This window comes from Phocoena phocoena, chromosome 6, assembly GCF_963924675.1.
Source record: "Phocoena phocoena chromosome 6, mPhoPho1.1, whole genome shotgun sequence".
In the NCBI taxonomy this organism is placed as follows: Eukaryota; Metazoa; Chordata; class Mammalia; order Artiodactyla; family Phocoenidae; genus Phocoena; species Phocoena phocoena.
The window spans coordinates 64497008-64515381 of NC_089224.1; the positions used below are offsets into that span (position 1 = coordinate 64497008).

At 33.8% G+C, this 18374-nt stretch overlaps 1 protein-coding gene across 12 annotated transcripts in view; it reads left to right on the plus strand.

Annotated features, from left to right (window-relative positions):
* LOC136124345 (zinc-regulated GTPase metalloprotein activator 1A) overlaps nucleotides 1-18374 on the plus strand; it is a 43612-nt gene that overhangs the window by 6491 nt on the left and 18747 nt on the right. For 5 of the 12 annotated variants that reach the window (XM_065878980.1, XM_065878981.1, XM_065878985.1 and 2 more), the window contains 5 exons: nucleotides 630-721; nucleotides 6777-6836; nucleotides 8028-8065; nucleotides 13545-13591; nucleotides 15453-15539. In XM_065878980.1, coding sequence (XP_065735052.1) covers nucleotides 630-721; nucleotides 6777-6836; nucleotides 8028-8065; nucleotides 13545-13591; nucleotides 15453-15539 — 324 coding nt within the window. Of the gene's footprint in view, nucleotides 1-629; nucleotides 722-6776; nucleotides 6837-8027; nucleotides 8066-10153; nucleotides 10178-13544; nucleotides 13592-15452; nucleotides 15540-18374 lie in introns of those variants that run through there. The other 7 variants (XM_065878986.1, XM_065878988.1, XM_065878991.1 and 4 more) reach the window with 5 other exon arrangements.

The following is an 18374-nucleotide window of genomic DNA, read 5'->3' on the forward strand; positions in this document are numbered from 1 at the left end:
ATTAATACCCATATGGTTGATTTTGTATATTCTAGTGAATTAAATTTCTTCTACATCATTTACTATCTTAGGTGTTTGAGTCAAGTGTATTAACAAGGCTAAAACTTAACAGATTTTCTTAGACAATTAAAATTAAATATTTTCTTGCACTTTTGATATTATTAAGAAAAAAAGGAAATTAAAGCCTGCTACTCTAATTCAGAACAGAATTGAAAGGTATTTAATTATAGTGTCCCTTTAGCTGTTGTATTAAGCTACTGTAATTCCTAAATTTTGTCGTTTTCTGTATGGATTTTTTTCTTTCATAAAGCTATAAAAATAACAGGTTCTGATTTACTTTAGTCAGGCATATTAAAATTCCCTCTGCTTTTAATTTTAATAAAATTAAAGTATTAACTCATCAAGTATCTGACTTCTTGTTACCTGTCAGCATATATGCATCCATTTCCCTCCCCTCCCCCAAACTGGTAAATACTGGATGGACATGTTAGAAGCTTGGGACTGAGGTAAATTTCCACATGCCTAAAGAGATCTTTATCCCTGGTTGCTAAATATATTTTTAAATGTTTGTGATGATCACTTTAAAATATTCAGGCAATCAATGTATATCATGTTTTGGCATTCTCCAGGGACAGTGGCCTTAAAGCTATTGAGAATTTGATGCAGAAGAAAGGGAAATTTGATTACATACTGTTAGAGACCACTGGATTAGCAGATCCTGGTAAGAAATGTCATTATTAATAACCAGAATATAGTTCTTAAACATTTAAAAATAAATGGACTAGAGGAATATCTAAAATGAGTATTAAAGCTTTACTCTAGATTAAAAATTTGTTATTTTGCTTTAAAGGAGAAAAAATACTGAGTTGTCATGTTTCTTTGGCAGATGAATGATGATCAAAGTGTTTGGTAATTTTAACATGCTAATAAAATTTGAAGTTCTATCGATTAATTTAGGGTTATTGGCATGAACAAAAGTTGTTAAAAATATTAGGAAAATCTAATAAAATTTAGGGAAAAAGGAGACATTCTACCTCTAGTATATATTTGGTTGGTTCTGCTCTACAGAGATCTTAATTCTGATTGCCTTTTTTTTTTTTTTTTTCTGTACGTGGGCCTCTCACTGTCGTGGCCTCTCCCATTGCGGAGCACAGGCTCCGGACGCGCAGGCTCAGTGGCCATGGCTTACGGGCCCAGCCGCTCCGCAGCATGTGGGATCTTCTCGGACCGGGGCATGAACCCGTGTCCCCTGCATTGGCAGGCGGACTCTCAACCACTGCACCACCAGGGAAGCCCCTGATTGCTTTTTAATCCAGTTTTCATAGAGGGTCATTTAGAGATATCTAAGGACTTTTGGAGTTAAATCCCAGAAATACTTATTCCCTTTAAATTAATTGTTAGCATTTTGTTTTTCTACTATTAAACTTGAAATAATTTTGTTTGTAAATATTGTCATAAGGTAGAGAGTTAAATCAAGCCTTTTTTTCTGGTGTGCAATTAATAATGATTATGAAATTTTTACCTCTGAATGGAATTACATCCAAACTTCCCTGTTGAAAGCTACACAAAGTCTACCTGTTTCTAACAATGGGTTTCTGTTCCTTAACATCTTTATTCCAAGTATGCAGAACATTTAGTTTTGTAAGGCTGACCCATACCATTATTTGTTTTTTGATCTGGGTCTATGGCATTGCACCATAAAACCGTATTAAAGAACTGTTTGGGAATAATTTATTGAAGGGGTCATAATTGTTTAAAAGAAATATTGGAGTGTACTGAAGGTTCAAATGTAATCAATTGTTACTTTATTTTGAAGTATTATGTAATAACATTGTCCCTATGTTTTCAGATTAGGATTGAGTTAGGCTCTTTTGGTCCTTACAGTAGGCATGAATTTTTCATACATTTTCGTACATTTCCAAGAGGTCTGACTGATGATAGGACTTGGACCATTACATTGATGTTAAATATTAATTTAAATCTGGTAAGATGGGAAAGGATATTGTGTGCCTCTTTTTGAAAGAGAAAATATCAGTTTCTTTCATTGTAGCCACTGCATAGAGAAAAATTCTTGTAATTTTGAGAGTAGGTGAATTTACTAAAACACAGTGTAGCTTTTCAGGGGAAGTAAAAATTAAAAATCTCAGAGAAAGCTTTTGTACAAAAAGCTTTTGTGGTATAAACAGTTTGATGTTTCTTCTTTCTTTAGAATAATGATTTTTGTTGTTTGGGTAGAAATGAAACATTGATCATTAAAAAAAATTTAAACAGTAACTAAGAAAATACAAAGAAGAAAGTTAAAAAAAATGTTGTCCTATATCTCACTACTGTAAAATACAAGCAGGTAAATTTTATTCCAAGGATTTCTCCGTGCCAGGGCTACTTGCTGTGGTATGTTGAATGACAGCATCAGCCTCAGCTGGTAGCTTGGGAAAAATACAGATTCTTGGGCCTCATCTGAGATCTATGGAATCAGAATCTCTAAGGGTGGGACCCAGCAATCTGTTTTAATAAGCCCCCCAGGTGATTCTTACACATACATAAGTTTGGGAAACCCCACTCCATGTGTAAATATGCAGAAGTAATTTTATAAAATAGGATCACATTCTTTGTGCTATTCTAAATAATTATTAATGTAGTTCTACTTGAACCTAAAAGAAGAGAACTTGAAAGAAGTAAAAGAATTGCTGAATGTCAGATAAATGCTTCTTCACTGTAAGAGATATGAGTTAAGGAAAAAAAATTATAAAGAACGTAAATTGGACAAGTTATTTTTTAAATTACGTGTTTAAATTTTCAGGGTAGTACCTATTGACTCTCTGGCATAAAGGATGAGGGAATTAAAACACTTCCACCTTCTCCCATTTGGTTTTGGTTCATTGTATTCTTTGCTATGTTGTCAAGGTTTCTACATTTATATTCTGTCATACTTTGTTTAGTCCTGTGTTTAAACTGTTTTACCAGCACTATGGCTCCTCCATTCCTGAGTTGATCAATCTCTTGATTGACTGAATTTCATGGTCAGGTAATCTTTTCAAGCTTTCAGTGCTGTATTCCTTTAGATCTCGCATATTTCATTGCTTGAGAATGCTTGTCTTTTTTTTTTTTTTTTTTTATACTTGAAGGATTACTTGGCTAGGTATAAAATTTTCGTATCACAATTTCTTTCCTTCAGAACTTTGAAAATGTTGCATCATGATTTCATAGTATTTTTGATTGGCTGGATTTCCTTGTGCAGTATTTTTCTCTTTTCATCGGGAAGGATTTGTTGAGTGCTTTATTCTTTGAGTTTCAATGCTGTTGTTTCCTTTAGTGTTTGAGAATGTCTGCCTGTGGTTTTCATTCTTGAAAAACAACTTGGCAGGACATAATATCCTCAGAGAACACCTTTGTTAGAACTTTGTGGTCATTTTATTATATTGGAGCAATGAATTTTACTAGAGAAAAATCTGATTTTTTTCCTGCCTCCTTGAAAGTGACTTGCTTTTTCATCTAAAATGCCTGAAAAAAATTTTCTTTCTTTTTAAAGTTCAGTAATATAACCAAGATACATCTAGGTGTCATTCATAATCATGTTTTCCTGGATTACAATATACTCTTTAGTCTGTAGGGTTAGTGCTTCATTTAGGGATATTTTCCTTATTTATTACCATGAAGAATTTTTCTGTCAAATTATTGGGTTCTCTTCTTTATGACACGAATTTTTCATATATTGAATTTTCTTTTGTTCTCCATATTTATTATCTTCTAATTGTTTTGATATGTCTTTTGCCTCTGCATTTACTGTAATCATCTCAAATCTTCCTTTTTGCCTGTAATTGTTTCCACCAATGTCTGTTGATGTTTTAAATGAATTAATTGATTAAGTAATGGTACATTGGCCCTAAGTTTTATTTCTTCAGCATTATAAACTACCTTTTCATATTATTCTGTTTTATTTTGCTTTGGAGACTTTTTTTTAAGCTCTTTCCTTTTTTTAAAAAAATAGTTTTACTTGTTTCTTTTTCATCTTTTTAAAAAATTTTTATTTATTTATTGGCCACATCGTGCGGGATCTTAGTTCCCTGACCAGGGATTGAACCTGGGCCACAGCAGTGAAAGCGCCAAGTCCTAACCACTGGACTGCTATGGAATTCCCTAAAGCTTGTTTTTAATTAAGATTATATTGTTTTTATCTTTCTTATTATAAAGAAGCCCTTAGGAATTTTCTTTGGTTTCTTCAATTATGTTTCCTTCCAGAACAGGTTCTTTGCCATCTGTATTCCCCATTCATTTGTTCATTTTATTCTGTCCCTCCTTTTATCTGCTTTTTGCTTCTTTTAATCTGTAGTAACGTGCATAGTTTTTTCACCATGTTTATGCTTGATGTAGGAGGCTCAGAGAACTGTCTACTTAGATGTGGTGTTCATGAATTTTTTAAATACCCTACCCATGTTACCTAAACTTGTTTTTCTCTTGAGCCTTAGTTTGAAAGCTGGGTATAGCTGGGAGCGGGGATGGGGAAGCAGAGAGAAATGAAGTGATTGAGAGAGCCAGATGGGCAATATGATTTTTAGGCTCTGCTCTCCTACAATACCAAGTGTTCCCCTCCTCTTTTAGCTCAAACTACTCATGAATAGATTTCCCGTACCTTTTGCAGGGACATCCTTGAGCTTCATACTTCTCTCTTCATTTTGCTCTGAGCCCTAGAAAGTGACCCCCTCCCGTGAAAGTGTGGAGACGGTTAGAAAATTTTACCCTTGAAGTTTCTTTGTTGGCTTTCTCCTGTATTGCTTATTTCTCCCTCAGTTCTACTTCTCACCATTTTGCAAGCTATTTCTGATAAATATTAGGATTTTGTAAACTACTTATCTATAACCTCTTGTTGAATATTGGGGTAGAATTAACAACTGTCATACATCACATAGAACTTTGTGTTTTTTCTTTTTACTATCATTCAGAAATTATGGCAGGAAGCTGTATATTTGGTTGCTGCTGATAAAATTTGGCTTTCAAATTTTTATTTTGTTTATTTTTATTTTTTGTTTTGTTAGGTTTTGAAGAAGGGAGATTCTATAATTTAGCTCAGGGTTTTTTAACCTTGGTACAAATGACATTTTGGGTTGAATAATTCTTTATTTTAGGAGGCCGTCTTGTGTATTGTAGGATGTTTAAGAGAATCCCTGGCTTCTACCTACTACAGGCCAGTAGCATTCGTGTAGTTTAGATGACCAGAAATTTCTCCAGGCATTGCCAAATATTCCCTGGGGAGAAAAATTACCCTGGGTTTAGAATCACTAATTAACTTCATTCTCTCGTCTTTACTCCCCCTGTTAAACACCTGCATCCAAATTTTAAGTAGTTCTTTCTTTTGTAGTCTGGTAAGTAAGTATTAAGCCAAAGATACACATCAGATTTAGAATAAAAGCTCTAATACACTCTTACAGTTCAACTTAATGCTAGGCAAATGTTAACTATCGGACTTATAAGCTCTCCGAATAGAAATCAATGAATTTAAAAAAAGATTTATGTACAGTGCTGGGAATTTTACTGAGTGAAAAAAATTAATACTTTTTAAAAATAACTTATTGTTTGGAGTAATGATACTCACAATAGATTTACTTTTCTCCATTAATTAAAATCATGTTGTTAGCCAAGTAAGTGAAGAAAATTCTTATTGACAATTCAGTTGTTTCCTGTTTAGAAGACTGACACTCTCCAGTTCTAAGCTAAATAATTGTCATGGTAAAGTAATTTCCTTGAAAAGGACAGGCATTGATTCAGCCCCTGTTACTCACAAATCCTATTTCAGTCAAATTGGAAAACTATTAAGTTTTTGGGAAAAAAATCAATACATATCAGGAAACCATTAGATCTTGTGGCCCTTGCTATATCCTGCATGAGTAATCACTGTAAACTGCTGACAGGTATTTCATTGTTGACACAGAGTGATGCTTGGGAGACCACATCTCATCAGGGTAGGTGGACAGCTTTAGACATTGGAATGAGTTCAGTTATCCTTGTTTTTCCCCAGGACTCATCCTTTTAGACAGCTCTGTCACTAACTGGACCTGTGATGCTTTGAAGAATCAAATTCTTTCTTTACTGTCAGTTTTCTTTTTTCTTGTGTTGTGGCATATTAATCAGGGTGTGTGGTTTGGTATTGAACCAGTTTTTGTCAAAAACAAGTTTTAATATCTTATTTAGAAATTATTTTTCCTCAGTTAAAAAAATTTCCAAATTTTATATCAGTACTAATAAATAGTATAAGGATTTATTAGTAAGGACGTAGAGTGTATAATTTTACTTTTATTCTTCTGTAAAACTTACAAGTAAATTTTAAAAAATTAAAAAAATTTTTGGACAAGTGATTTTGGATTTATGTTTTGCTTTGCTTTACTTTAGGGAGATAATTATTTGTGAACTGTATGATTATTATATTCAGGAGGGAGAAAATAAAAATAAGACCTGTGTGCACACAGCCATTCTGCCCAAATTATTTGATATTATTTATTGGTAAATTATTATGGCATTGGTGAAAACTTGATATTGGGTTTGTATGTAATAAGAGTTGTTTTTTTTTGTTTATTGAAGTAGAGAGAGGGGAAGAAGTGGGTATAAAATAGTAAATGGTTCTATCACTGTAATTTCCTTAAGAAGATTGAAAACCCATATTTAATTCATATATGTGTTTGCCTGCTAATTCCATTGGGGCAAATTAAAACATTATGGATAGAATTTTGTTTCCTAGTTTGAAGAAATATTTTTATTTGATGAATATTATCATATATTTTCAGGTGCTGTAGCTTCTATGTTTTGGGTTGATGCTGAATTAGGGGTTGATATTTATCTTGATGGTAAGTTTAGAAATGAATTTTTAAAAAAATTTTCAAGTAAAATGTTAATGTTATGGTTAAGATCATTTTTGTTTATTCATATTATACTTTTAATTCCTTGTATTGGTACTCTTTTTAAGCTTGTTTAGTTTGATGATGAAATAAGTCTTTGTTCATACTGATTCTAAAGCCCCAGACAGTAGTAGAACTAGATATCAGTCATAATCTCAACTACCAGTTTAGTGCTTCCATTAAGGTTTTCCTTTTAAAATACTATGTAGATTTTCTATATTCCCTGTTGTTTAATTTATGTGCTTAGTATATATTAGAGCTTTTTATTTTAAATAACATATGTAGTATGAGGATCAAATTTCTGCTTTCATTTTCCATTAAAAATAAGAATGAAACAAAGCCCCCTACGCCTTGCTCTCTTTACCATAACACTTTTGGGCAATCTTATTCGTAGACTTCATTTAAGACACATTAGAAACCTTCTGGATTAGGCAAATATGTTCCCTGCAACACCCCACACCTGATTCTTCACCTTTCTGTAGATCACATTTTTCATAGACTAAGGGGTGAACTTTAAGAATGTTTGAAGCTGGGCCTCATCATTTTGCCCTAATATATATGGAATGTAGCTGGTTAAATTCCTTAGGCGTCATCAAACTCATTCTGCTGTTGTCCTTCGAAAAAATTATTTAGCATATAAATTCGGAGATTGCCAAACGAATTGATCATTTGGAAACTTAGGTACACCTTAGATAAAACAGTTGTGTGAGTTAGATTGGTGAGAGATAGTCTAAGGTGCCTCAGATTTGTTAAGCAATAATTTAAATAAGAAAAGTCTCGATTTTGATTATGTGAAAATAAAGATAAGCTGTCTTGTGTAATTTATCACATTCCACTTTATATTATGAAATTTGTCTCATGTTTTGGATTGTAAGCTTTTTAAAGGCCAGAGAAATCTTATTTTCCTTTTTATTTGTTTGTTTAATTTTAAATATTTGTTTTGATTATGTCCCATCTAGTGCCTTAAAATAGTGCTAGGTTCATGTTTGAAATGCATCTGCTTACTAATGGAATTGAATTAAATTGCTGTGCTGGCAAGAGGAAAAAAAACAGTATTTTATTGAGCGACATTTGTGAACTGAAATAGACTAGTTTTAATTCTTAAAAATAAAGATGATTAAAAGATTTATTCCTTTGTAGGTATCATAACTGTTGTGGATGCAAAATATGGATTAAATGTAAGTTGAAAGATTGCTATGAGTTACTAATTGTTAAGAGCTGGTTGTATGGGGATTGATTATATTAGTTTTTCTATGTTTGTGTCTGTTTGAAATATCCTTAACAAAAATATTTTTCTACTGTAAATGTAAAAGATAGTACTTTTTAAAGTGGCAGTAATATTGTCAGAAACTGTGTGTCTTATGCCAGTGAGTTACATTTTTAATTTAATATATCATATTTTGGAAGTTTAAAAAGCATGAAGAATAATAAAGCAAATACTTACAGTTAAAAAAAAAAGTTTTTTTTAAAGTATCCTGATCAATAGATGAAATTTGTGTGTGTTAATTATTATTTTGTGTTTCTAAGTTAAATGTTTATTTTCTGCTTCTCTGGCTTGATGTGATAAAAGTTTGAAGTGTAATATTTTGTAATAAGGGTAATACAGGATAAAGTTTGGGTATGTGTAACCCCTCACTAGGATTCAGCCCCAATGTTGATAAGTTTTTCTGTTTGATAGAGGAAATTGAGCTTGATAAAGCATATGAGAGCTTATTTTTCTTGTTAAACTGCTGTCAGACACAAGCTGCAGATGATTGAGTTTTTAAAAAATATATTGCTTTCCCATATTTTGAAGAAATCAGGATTTATGCCTAGGTTTAGGGAGGAGAAACTCTCCTTTAAAAGGCATCTTGCTGTGAATGTTTTGCGACTAGCAAGGTCCTGAAATGCATTTAAATGAATTTCAGTTCACAAAATGCACTTAGTAAGATTTTAAAATGCATGTTGCCGCATAAAGTAAAGTGGTGTTTCTCAACTTTCCAAGTGAAAAATTACTAGAGGCAGAAGAGTGAAATTATCCTCCATCTCCTGACCTAGTCTGGCGATATGAATAGTGCCCAAAGTAATCATTTCTTAGAAGTTTAAATTTAATGTTTAAAAATTCATGTCCATTTTGTATTCTACCCGACAATATATCTGAATTTCTTAATTTGAACAAGTTTGTTTTTCTTCCAAACCTTTAATTAGTATGGCAAGCTTGTCAAATGGTTACCAATACCCCTTCATTGGCCCTTCAGTTCCCTCAGGGATAGAGCACCCTAATTTGAGAAGTTTGGGAGATGATTCCTTTTTAGATTTTTAAGTCAAAATTTATTAATAGTCTTAAGAACCAAAGAAAGACCCCAGATGTTACAGTTTTTACTCAGAAATATTCCAACTGTTCTGAAATCATGATATTTCTAGCAAAATGTTTACAAAGGAAGCAAAAAAAAAAAAGTCAAATTCTCTACTCTGAATGTTTATTAAAGGGCATGTTTGAATCCATCTCCTATATAGATTTATTGCCAAATTTGGGATATCTTCAGGATGGATAGTAGGATCTTTTTTTTTTGATAGACTTACAGTACCAGACCCAAAATCAAACTCTATGTATTTATGATTATGGGAATAATTTTATATGTATATTTGGATGTGGAAAGGAGTTAAATAGAATCTACCATGAGTGTGATAGAGGCCAAAAAAAACCCAAACCAACATTCTGAATAATGCAGACACAGCAAACGTTTAACCCCCTCCCACCTTGATAAAACATCTTAAATTATTAAATCAATATACCTACACAAAACTGACATACTGTCAGGATAATGGAAACTTTAGATTTTCTAAGTCAGGTGCCAAATAAATAACTTTTCCTTTATATAAAGGATTTGCCAACTTGTCTAATTCCTCTGGTTGCAAAGCTTGGCCTCAGTAGCTGCTTGTGATTCAGAGAATTCTGAGGCAGTACAAGTAATGACACTTGGATAATGGGCAGCAATTTAAGGGTGTCATGCTTCACAGAGCCAGCCCATCAGAAGTAAAGCTGAGAAATGGTACCTTGTGGCCAGCCAGCCAAATTGAAACTGAAGTGGTAATTGATATCATGGGCTATCACTCTAATGGGATTGTCACCCATTGATCTGAAATATTCATTTTTTAATCATGGGCAAATAATTGGACAACTTCAAATGACAGCTCTCTATTCTCAGGACTTGACACCCAGGCTACTGACATTGTCCTTTTCAGTTCTACAAAAGTGACAGCATTTAATGCAATAGAATCAATGAATGAAGTTACACAGAAAAGGTCAAGTCAGAGGTTTCTTTTTGGTTCTTCTGTTATATTGCACAAGCTGTTGAAACAGTTCAGTCAGAAAACAGTTTGGCTTGGAAAAGACAAGAAAATAAATAGACTGACATTATGCAATAATCTTTTCTTAAAAGCTAAAATAGTGTTAGATCTATAACCAATCCATTGGAAAGAAATAGCTGCTGCTTCTTTTTTTTAAAATGTCACTGACATCTTTGACACTAGATTTCTTTCCACTTTGGTCAACAACAGTGTTTTTTTCTTTCTTTCTTTCTTCCTTTCTTTCTTTCTTTCTTTCTTTCTTTCTTTCTTTCCAGCTTGTTTCTGTTTCTGCAGAAAAGCCCTTAATGAAGTTGTGTCATATGATGGTGTTATTTCAAAGGATTCCTTTCTTTCTTATGCTGTGCTAAGTTAGAGGGTGGAACCTTAAGCTTTTTGATACGTTGGATTAATTAGTACCAAAATTTTTCTGGTCTTTTTCTTGATATATAAGCAAAAGCCACAGTCTCTAAGCAGAGATGAGGAATCCGTTGGGGATACACACATATACACACACACACGCACACACAACACACACACACACACTATTTTGAAAAAATTTTTTCCTTCATTGCCTGTACAGGTAAAATAGAATGTCACAATTTCCATTTTTTCACTTTGTAAATGGGAGTCATCTGACTTAATGACTAATGGTGTATAATGTGCTACTGGAGAATGTCCTTTTGAATAGAAGACATTGGTTTTAGTCTTTTTGCAAAGTTTGATTTGGGAAGGTAAGAAGTTGCATAAGGGAAATGGGCTGATATCCAGAGAAAATAAATGTTAGTGTGCATTTATTATTTGTTTATGTTTGTATAGCCTTCATATGTGCATAGAACCAGGGACATTTATCTCTTCTGCTTTTTTATATGTTTATTACATATCATGTTCTTAATAGAGTTGTACCTATTGGCAGGTTTTTATTATGGGGACTTTTAATGTGTTTTTATATTTGATACTTCTTGACTTCCTAGAGGTCATGAAATGTTAGTCCATCCCCGTTAGCTTTGAGTGAAAATTTCTAATCTTCTGGAGATTAGATTAGATGCATTAAAAACATGAGTTACTTTGTGAAATATTAATACTATTTTATTAGTTACATTTAGGTATGGATATTCAAAAACAAATCTCTAATTTTCTTACCATATCTTTTTATACATCTCCAGCTCACAGCCAAAAAGTCCCAAATTCATATATAAATAAATCTTCCAAAAGGTCAAAAATACAATATTTTGCAAATATTTCAAAAATGTAAAAGAACTTCCATATTATAGGATCATTCAGAGACAGATACCTTGCTAAAAATCCATCTTTACTAAACAGATTTACTGCTGAAATGAAAGGGAGTTGTTGCTGCACATTATGTAGAACTTTTCAGATAACAACATCCATGTATCTATGTCAACAAATAGGAGGTGTTAACTAGAATTCATTCAATAAGTATTTGTTGAACCTGGGTGCCAGGTACTATTCCTGGGATGGTAATAGCCCTTATTCTCTAGAGGATGTAATGAAAGGATTTGTTATAGCCTCAGGCCAACAGTAATTAGCAAAAATAGTAAACTTGGTCTTTTGATAAGAAACAATTTTTAATACAATATTCTTAAAGTTCTGTGATTTCCATAATTTCAGAGTGGGTCTGCAGTTGAATTTATAAGGTTGTACCTAAAGTGGAGATCAGTACATCATTACTCTAGTTTTAGTTTTACTAAAACATTTAGTTTAAACTAAAACATTACTGCTAGCTTCCCCAAAAATAAAATTTGGCAAACTTTTAGAAGAAAAAAGGTTTTCTCTATGGATTTTACCAAGACTACTAAATAAAATGATTACCAACTTGCTCTTAGGTCCCAAACTATCCAAATACCTTAATGATCTACCTCTTCATGAATTGTAAAACTGATTTGATGAAATAATTTTGAATATAACTTTTAGGTAATCTTTATACATATACTTTTATGCAGTTATTAACATTTGTGTAATGCTGTTTGCAAGACTGATTTTATATGACATCAAAAGCTCTCAGGGCTTCCCTGGTGGCGCAGTGGTTGAGAGTCCGCCTGCCGATGTAGGGGACACGGGTTCGTGCCCCGGTCCGGGAAGATCCCACATGCCGCAGAGCGGCTGGGCCCGTGAGCCGTGGCTGCTGAGCCTGCGTGTCCGGAGCCTTTGCTCCGCAACGGGAGAGGCCACAACAGTGAGAGACCCACGTACTGCAAAAAAAAAAAAAAAGCTTTCACAAAGATTTTAAAATTATATTCATTTTCCTTCTATTGAGGCCATTTTCATTTTTGAAAAATCACCCTATGGTAAGGTATCCCATGATGGTGACAGTGTTAGATTTAGCTTCTTTTTTATAAATTGAGAATAGCCATTTCCCATAATCGTTATGAAGGCTAAATGAGATAATGTTTTTAAAAGGATTTAATAATTTGTGGAGTTCAATTCAAATACAAAAAGTATTATATAATCAAATTGCCTCTGACATCAGTAGGCAGCTTTTTATTGTGACAGGAAACATCTATTGAGGGTTAAGGTAATGAAGATGGAACATTTTTCAGAGAAGAACCTTATGACACTGGTGACTTTAGGGATATAAATAAGATTATGGAAAAATAATAACTACTTCCAGAGAGATCAAAATGACCTCGTGGGCTTCTAAGCCAACATCAAAGTATTTTTTGGCACTACCTTGACTCTGGCAGGGTGCAAACTAAACAGTTGCCCAGAGAGGCCAAATCATTCAAGTGTGGGTTTCAAAATGATAACCTGCTTTATGCTGGATATAGGGCTGTGTCCTTCCCACAGCTAATTTGTTTCTAGGGAATTGGAAGGGCCCAGTATGAGTTCATGGTGTGTATGGTTCTGCGGTGGGGGCTGGGGGGTGGGGTAGGATGAAGGAAAGTCTAGTAGACTTTTTAAAAGTACAATTTCAGTGGTTATCTCTTTTTTAAAAATAAGTAATAATGAATATTTAGAACAAAGACAGTCTTGTAAAAAGGAAATTGCCTAGAATCTGAACTATAATGTGCTGTGTTTTTATGACATTATTTAAATCTGGAGGGTTTTCCATTTACGAAAAAAAAGAGGTCAGGGGACAAAGTTTAAGCCCTCACACCTCACAGGTTCACTGTAGGGAGAAAATTACAAATGAGGAGGAAAATGCGTTCAGATAGAAAAGTTAGTCCTGAATTTAGGTATTCAGTAATAGAACTTGTTTAAGTTTTTATTAGAGGCAAGCAAGGAGTCCCTAAAGTAAAATTCTTTGTGTTGACATTAGGTTATGTGTTACACCACAGTAACTTTTGTTCAAACTTTGTTTTTATTTAGCATTTAGCAGAAGAAAAACCTGATGGCCTTATCAATGAAGCTTCTAGGTATTCATTTATTTAAAGTATATATTGATTACTGGCTAAATGGAAAAAGAAAATGATTGATATGAAAAACAAAACAAACTGAGAAACATAAAAACATAGTCAAGGAAGATCTTTTCTCTATTTAAAACTATATTATAGCATAAAGTGAGTGCTGAGCACAGGAGTTTTTTGTGAGGAACTTGGAAGATGTTCACGTTTAAAAATATTTTCTTGTTCTCATACAATTTCTTTGGGATTGAAAATGATTATTAAAAAAGAGTTGAGGGCTTCCCTGGTGGCACAGTGGTTGAGAGTCCGCCTGCCGATGCAGGGGATGCAGTTTCGTGCCCCGGTCCGGGCCACAGCAGTGAGAGGCCCACGTACCGCAAAAAAAAAAAAAAAAAGAGTTTATTCACTTCCTGTCTTCTTTAACAGTAATTCAGTTGATTCAACTGTTCACTGTTACTCAGAGCAACAGAGGAATAAATATGGAAATAGTTGCAATTTGGCATTTAGAACATTTTTTGTTTAAATACCTATATGTTCCTAATTGGGTTCTCTTTAGACTAATGAATATTTAAATTGGTTTGCCTACCCTAAGCATATTCTTGCTAATGGGAAAAGAGTTTTGGGATAGACAACAGTCACTAAATATGCTCTTGGGTTTAAAAGGGAGGTCTCCCTCCACTCCAAGATTTGCTACAGATGATCTTGACGTAAACAATAGACTGCAAGGAGGTGATTGATTCCCTATCATTTTAGAATATGGTACTCTGTTGTTTTGTAATCCTGCCTGAACACTTCATTTGATATTTAGCTATGATTCACATTAGACTGAACTTAAATATTTTTGTAACTTTTTCCTTATTAAAATATGTTTGTTATAGAAAATATAAGCCAAATAGAAAAGAGCAAAATGTTATAAAAGCCAAAAAAAAGTTAAATATAGGAGCCCTCCAATTTGAAGATTGCAACTGTCTATATTTTGAGATGTGCACATTCAATCTTTATTCTTACGAAATTTACTTAAATAAAAATGGGATTGTGATGTATATACTGTTGAAACCCGCTTTTCAGTGAACTGAAGTTGATTTATTTTTGAGAATTTGGTTGTTCTTTGAAATAATTAGCTATACCTTCAGGTAGCATAAAACCAGTATTGGGAACAAATAGTCTGGTGATTAAACTTTCCTGAAGAATTGAGGAAATTTTAAAGAATCCTCAGCTTTACTACTCCTGTTAATAGAAAATAGAGTTTCTAATTATAGTAAGCTATTTTGTTATCCAGCATCGTGTCAACTGGATTCTTTAACTTGAATTTCTGTAGTTTATCTGTTTTACAGAGAAAATAAATATTCGTAGTGATGAAGATAATTGTTCAAGATCCAAGTGTAGTTTTTTTAAAAAAACTGTTCAATGTAGTATTAATGTTAAGTGAACTTGTTCTTTGTATTTCTTTGAAAATTATGGTAATTATTACGTGGAATATTTTAGTAAGTAGAGTGTCTTTGTTCGTACCACATTGGATATCAGAATTTTATGCATTTCTTTACAAAGAAAATCATGAGTTGAAAATCATCCTAATTGTAAACTATCCTTGATTGTAAACTTTTTGAGGCTTATCTTTGTAGTTTCAGAGTAGCAAGTAAGAGCACTTAGTAAATATTTTTTGAATGAATAATTTGAAATCTGAGTTTATATAGTGATGAATATAATTCATCCTTACTATTTGAAGGATGATAAATAGTTTAGGAGTAAATTAAATCATTACATAGAGTACTATATCCTTCTTAGCTGCTAATTGATCTTGAGGAGGTGTTTCTTATTTATTTTTAATTTCTTAACATTTCTCTTGACATCTGTTATTTGTTTGCTACTTTAGGCAAGTTGCTTTGGCGGATATCATCATCCTCAATAAAACAGACTTGGTTTCAGAAGAGGATTTAAGCAAATTAAGAACAACTGTTAGGTACAAAATTAGAAATGTTTGTTAAGTACCTACAAATTCAAAATGTGCTGTACGGAATATTTTTACCATGACTATTGCCCTGTAGAAATTTAAGGTTCAAGGTTGACTTGCTTCAGGTATCATTAGGGAATCACATATTTTGTTGTTCCCTAATTGGCTGTTATGTAAATAGTGATATATAAAATTGTTCCCCATTGCTTACAGAATATACAGTTGAACCTTGAACAACACAGGGTTTGAACTGCCCAGGTCCACTTATACGTGGATTTTTTTCCAATAAACATAGTATCCGTGTTTTCATTGTACAGATCTTTAAGTTAACTAAGTATGGGGAAAAGTTTGTGTTCAATTAGAGATCATAATATGTGGAATTAAAAGAACTAGGGTTTGAGTCCTGATTCTGTTCAAACCCTTTCAGCTTCTTGCCCTTGGGTAAGTCATTTATCAATTCCTTTGTTTTTGAGGCAGAGATAGCAGTATGAGGATTTTCGATGGTGAGGGGGCTTGGTGCCTCTAACCCCTAAGTTGTTCCATGGTCAACTACAGTTCAAAGTTCATGACTGATATTCAGGGTCTTCTGACTCCCTCCTCATTTTCCTGTCTTCTCTTTGACTCTTTCCCTACATGAAGTGCCCTAACTTTACCCAGGACGGTTTACTTATTTTCTCATGGAGGTATGTTACCAAATCCTTTCTTTACTCTTAATGTATTCTCAACTCTCACTCTGTCAGTCCTTGAATTCCTTCTTTTTCTCTGTTTTTCTTTTATTTTTTTAAGCTATTTTAGCCATTCTCTGGAACTTATCCCTTCCTCCCACCTCTTTCTCTCTCCTTCCTGCGAAGTCTTCCCTGTCTCAGGTGGTTTCACTTTTCCCTGAACCCTCATTGACTTTGGTCTTCCTTAACTGTCATCTAACCATGCCTGTTTTCCAGCTAGCTTTAATGTCTTCAGTGTCCGTGGCCAAGGCCAATCAACATAGGACAATATGAATGGTACTCAGATATGTGTTAAAAGATCCAACAGTCATTTGGACTTTTCAAATGAGGTTAGAGTTCAGGGACTTTTAATTATTTTGTAAGACCTAAACTGATAAAAGCCATCTACAGAGAAACGTTTGATAGCTTTTATTATTGGTCATCTTCAGTGCGTACAATCTGCTGACATCAGATTTTGAGTTTGTCAGTGCCAGTTCATATAATATATGTTATGAATTGAATCAGTAAAGGTAAAGCTCATTAGGATTTTGGCTGCAGTGGTTAATGATTGCAGAAGAAAGAATTCATATTTTTCTTCTTATTTGGCTTATTTTAGTAGTAATATCCTCTTAGATTTTACTATAAAAAGCTGTAAGAATGTCTCCATGTGGAGGGTAGGTAGTGCTGTGTAGTATTGAATAATGTTTAAAATCATGGACTTTGGAATCTGCCTTTGGTTTGAGGCATTGTTGGTAAGCTTCACACAGTGCCTGATACATAGTAAGTGCTCTGTTAGCTATTATTATCATTATTAGATTGTAGATTTTTTTCTTAGTTTACATAGTAATTTCCATTACAGTGAATAAAAAAATGAAAGAAATAGAAAGATGGTTGATATTTTTGAAAAGTCTAGAAAGATGAAAGTGGTGAATGGAGATTATTTCTTTTACCCCTTTTGACACTAGTCTCCTAAATTTTGTTTCTCTTTTCAAAATCCTATGCATCATTGTGATTGTTGAACGGGGAACATAATCTATGTCGAACGGGGAACATAATCTATGTCACAAACATTTCTGGCATAAAAAGAGAAATTGTTACTACTGGACATTTCTATCCCCATACTGACTATGTAAGCTGGATCTCTAACACGAGCAGTATTGACATTAGCCAGCTTGTTGCCAGCCTGTACTGTATAGCAATACCAGAAAAGAATTTGACAAAGCACTTTGATAAATTACAGACCCTTTGGGCTTTTTACCCTCCATTGTACCTCAGACTTGCGACTTACTCAGAACTAGATTTGAAGAGTTGGAAGAAGATAAACATGTTTGAGAGGAAATAGCCTTCAGGTTATAGAGTATATTCAAAAGAGAAGATTTAAGAGTTTTGTGAATTAATAGAGAGACTTGCCTCAGAATCATTGGGAAGCCTTACCCATGAGAACAAGCTTGAACAAATAGCACATATCTTCATCAAGTAACCCTAAAGGCAATGGAACTGATGATATAAATAGATGAGGTGTACAGTTTACTGCAAAGGATTTAATAAGTATTTTTGGCGCCATACAAAAGGGAGCCGTATTTCATTATCTTTGTATCAGAAAGGGGAGGCCTGGCAGAGTAGGTAGAGATCCTAGCGAGAGAACTGAAGAGGTATTCTATTAAAAAACTGGATGTGGGGCTTCCCTGGTGTCGCAGTTGTTGAGAGTCCACCTGCCGATGCAGGGGACACGGGTTCGTGCCCTGGTCCGGGAAGATCCCACATGCCGTGGAGCGGCTAGGCCCGTGAGCCATGGCCGCTGATGAGCCTGCGCGTCCGGAGCCTGTGCTCCGCAACGGGAGAGGCCACAACAGTGAGAGGCCCGCGTACCGCAGAAACAAAACAAAACCAAACCAAAAAAAACTGGATGTATGGCTGAATACTGAGGACAGGCTGGGGTCAAAGCCACTCGTAACTAGGTTTTTATATCTGGTGTGTGTATAGCCATTTCCACAGTGTGTGTTGAGGACAATTAGGTGTCAGTTAAAAGTTTATCTACTCATTTTAAGAATATTAGAATTACTGGCTATTTATAAATCATTTTTTCTAAAGTGAAGGGTCCTTATATAAATCACAAAGTAGCCCCTAATCTTTCAGTTGT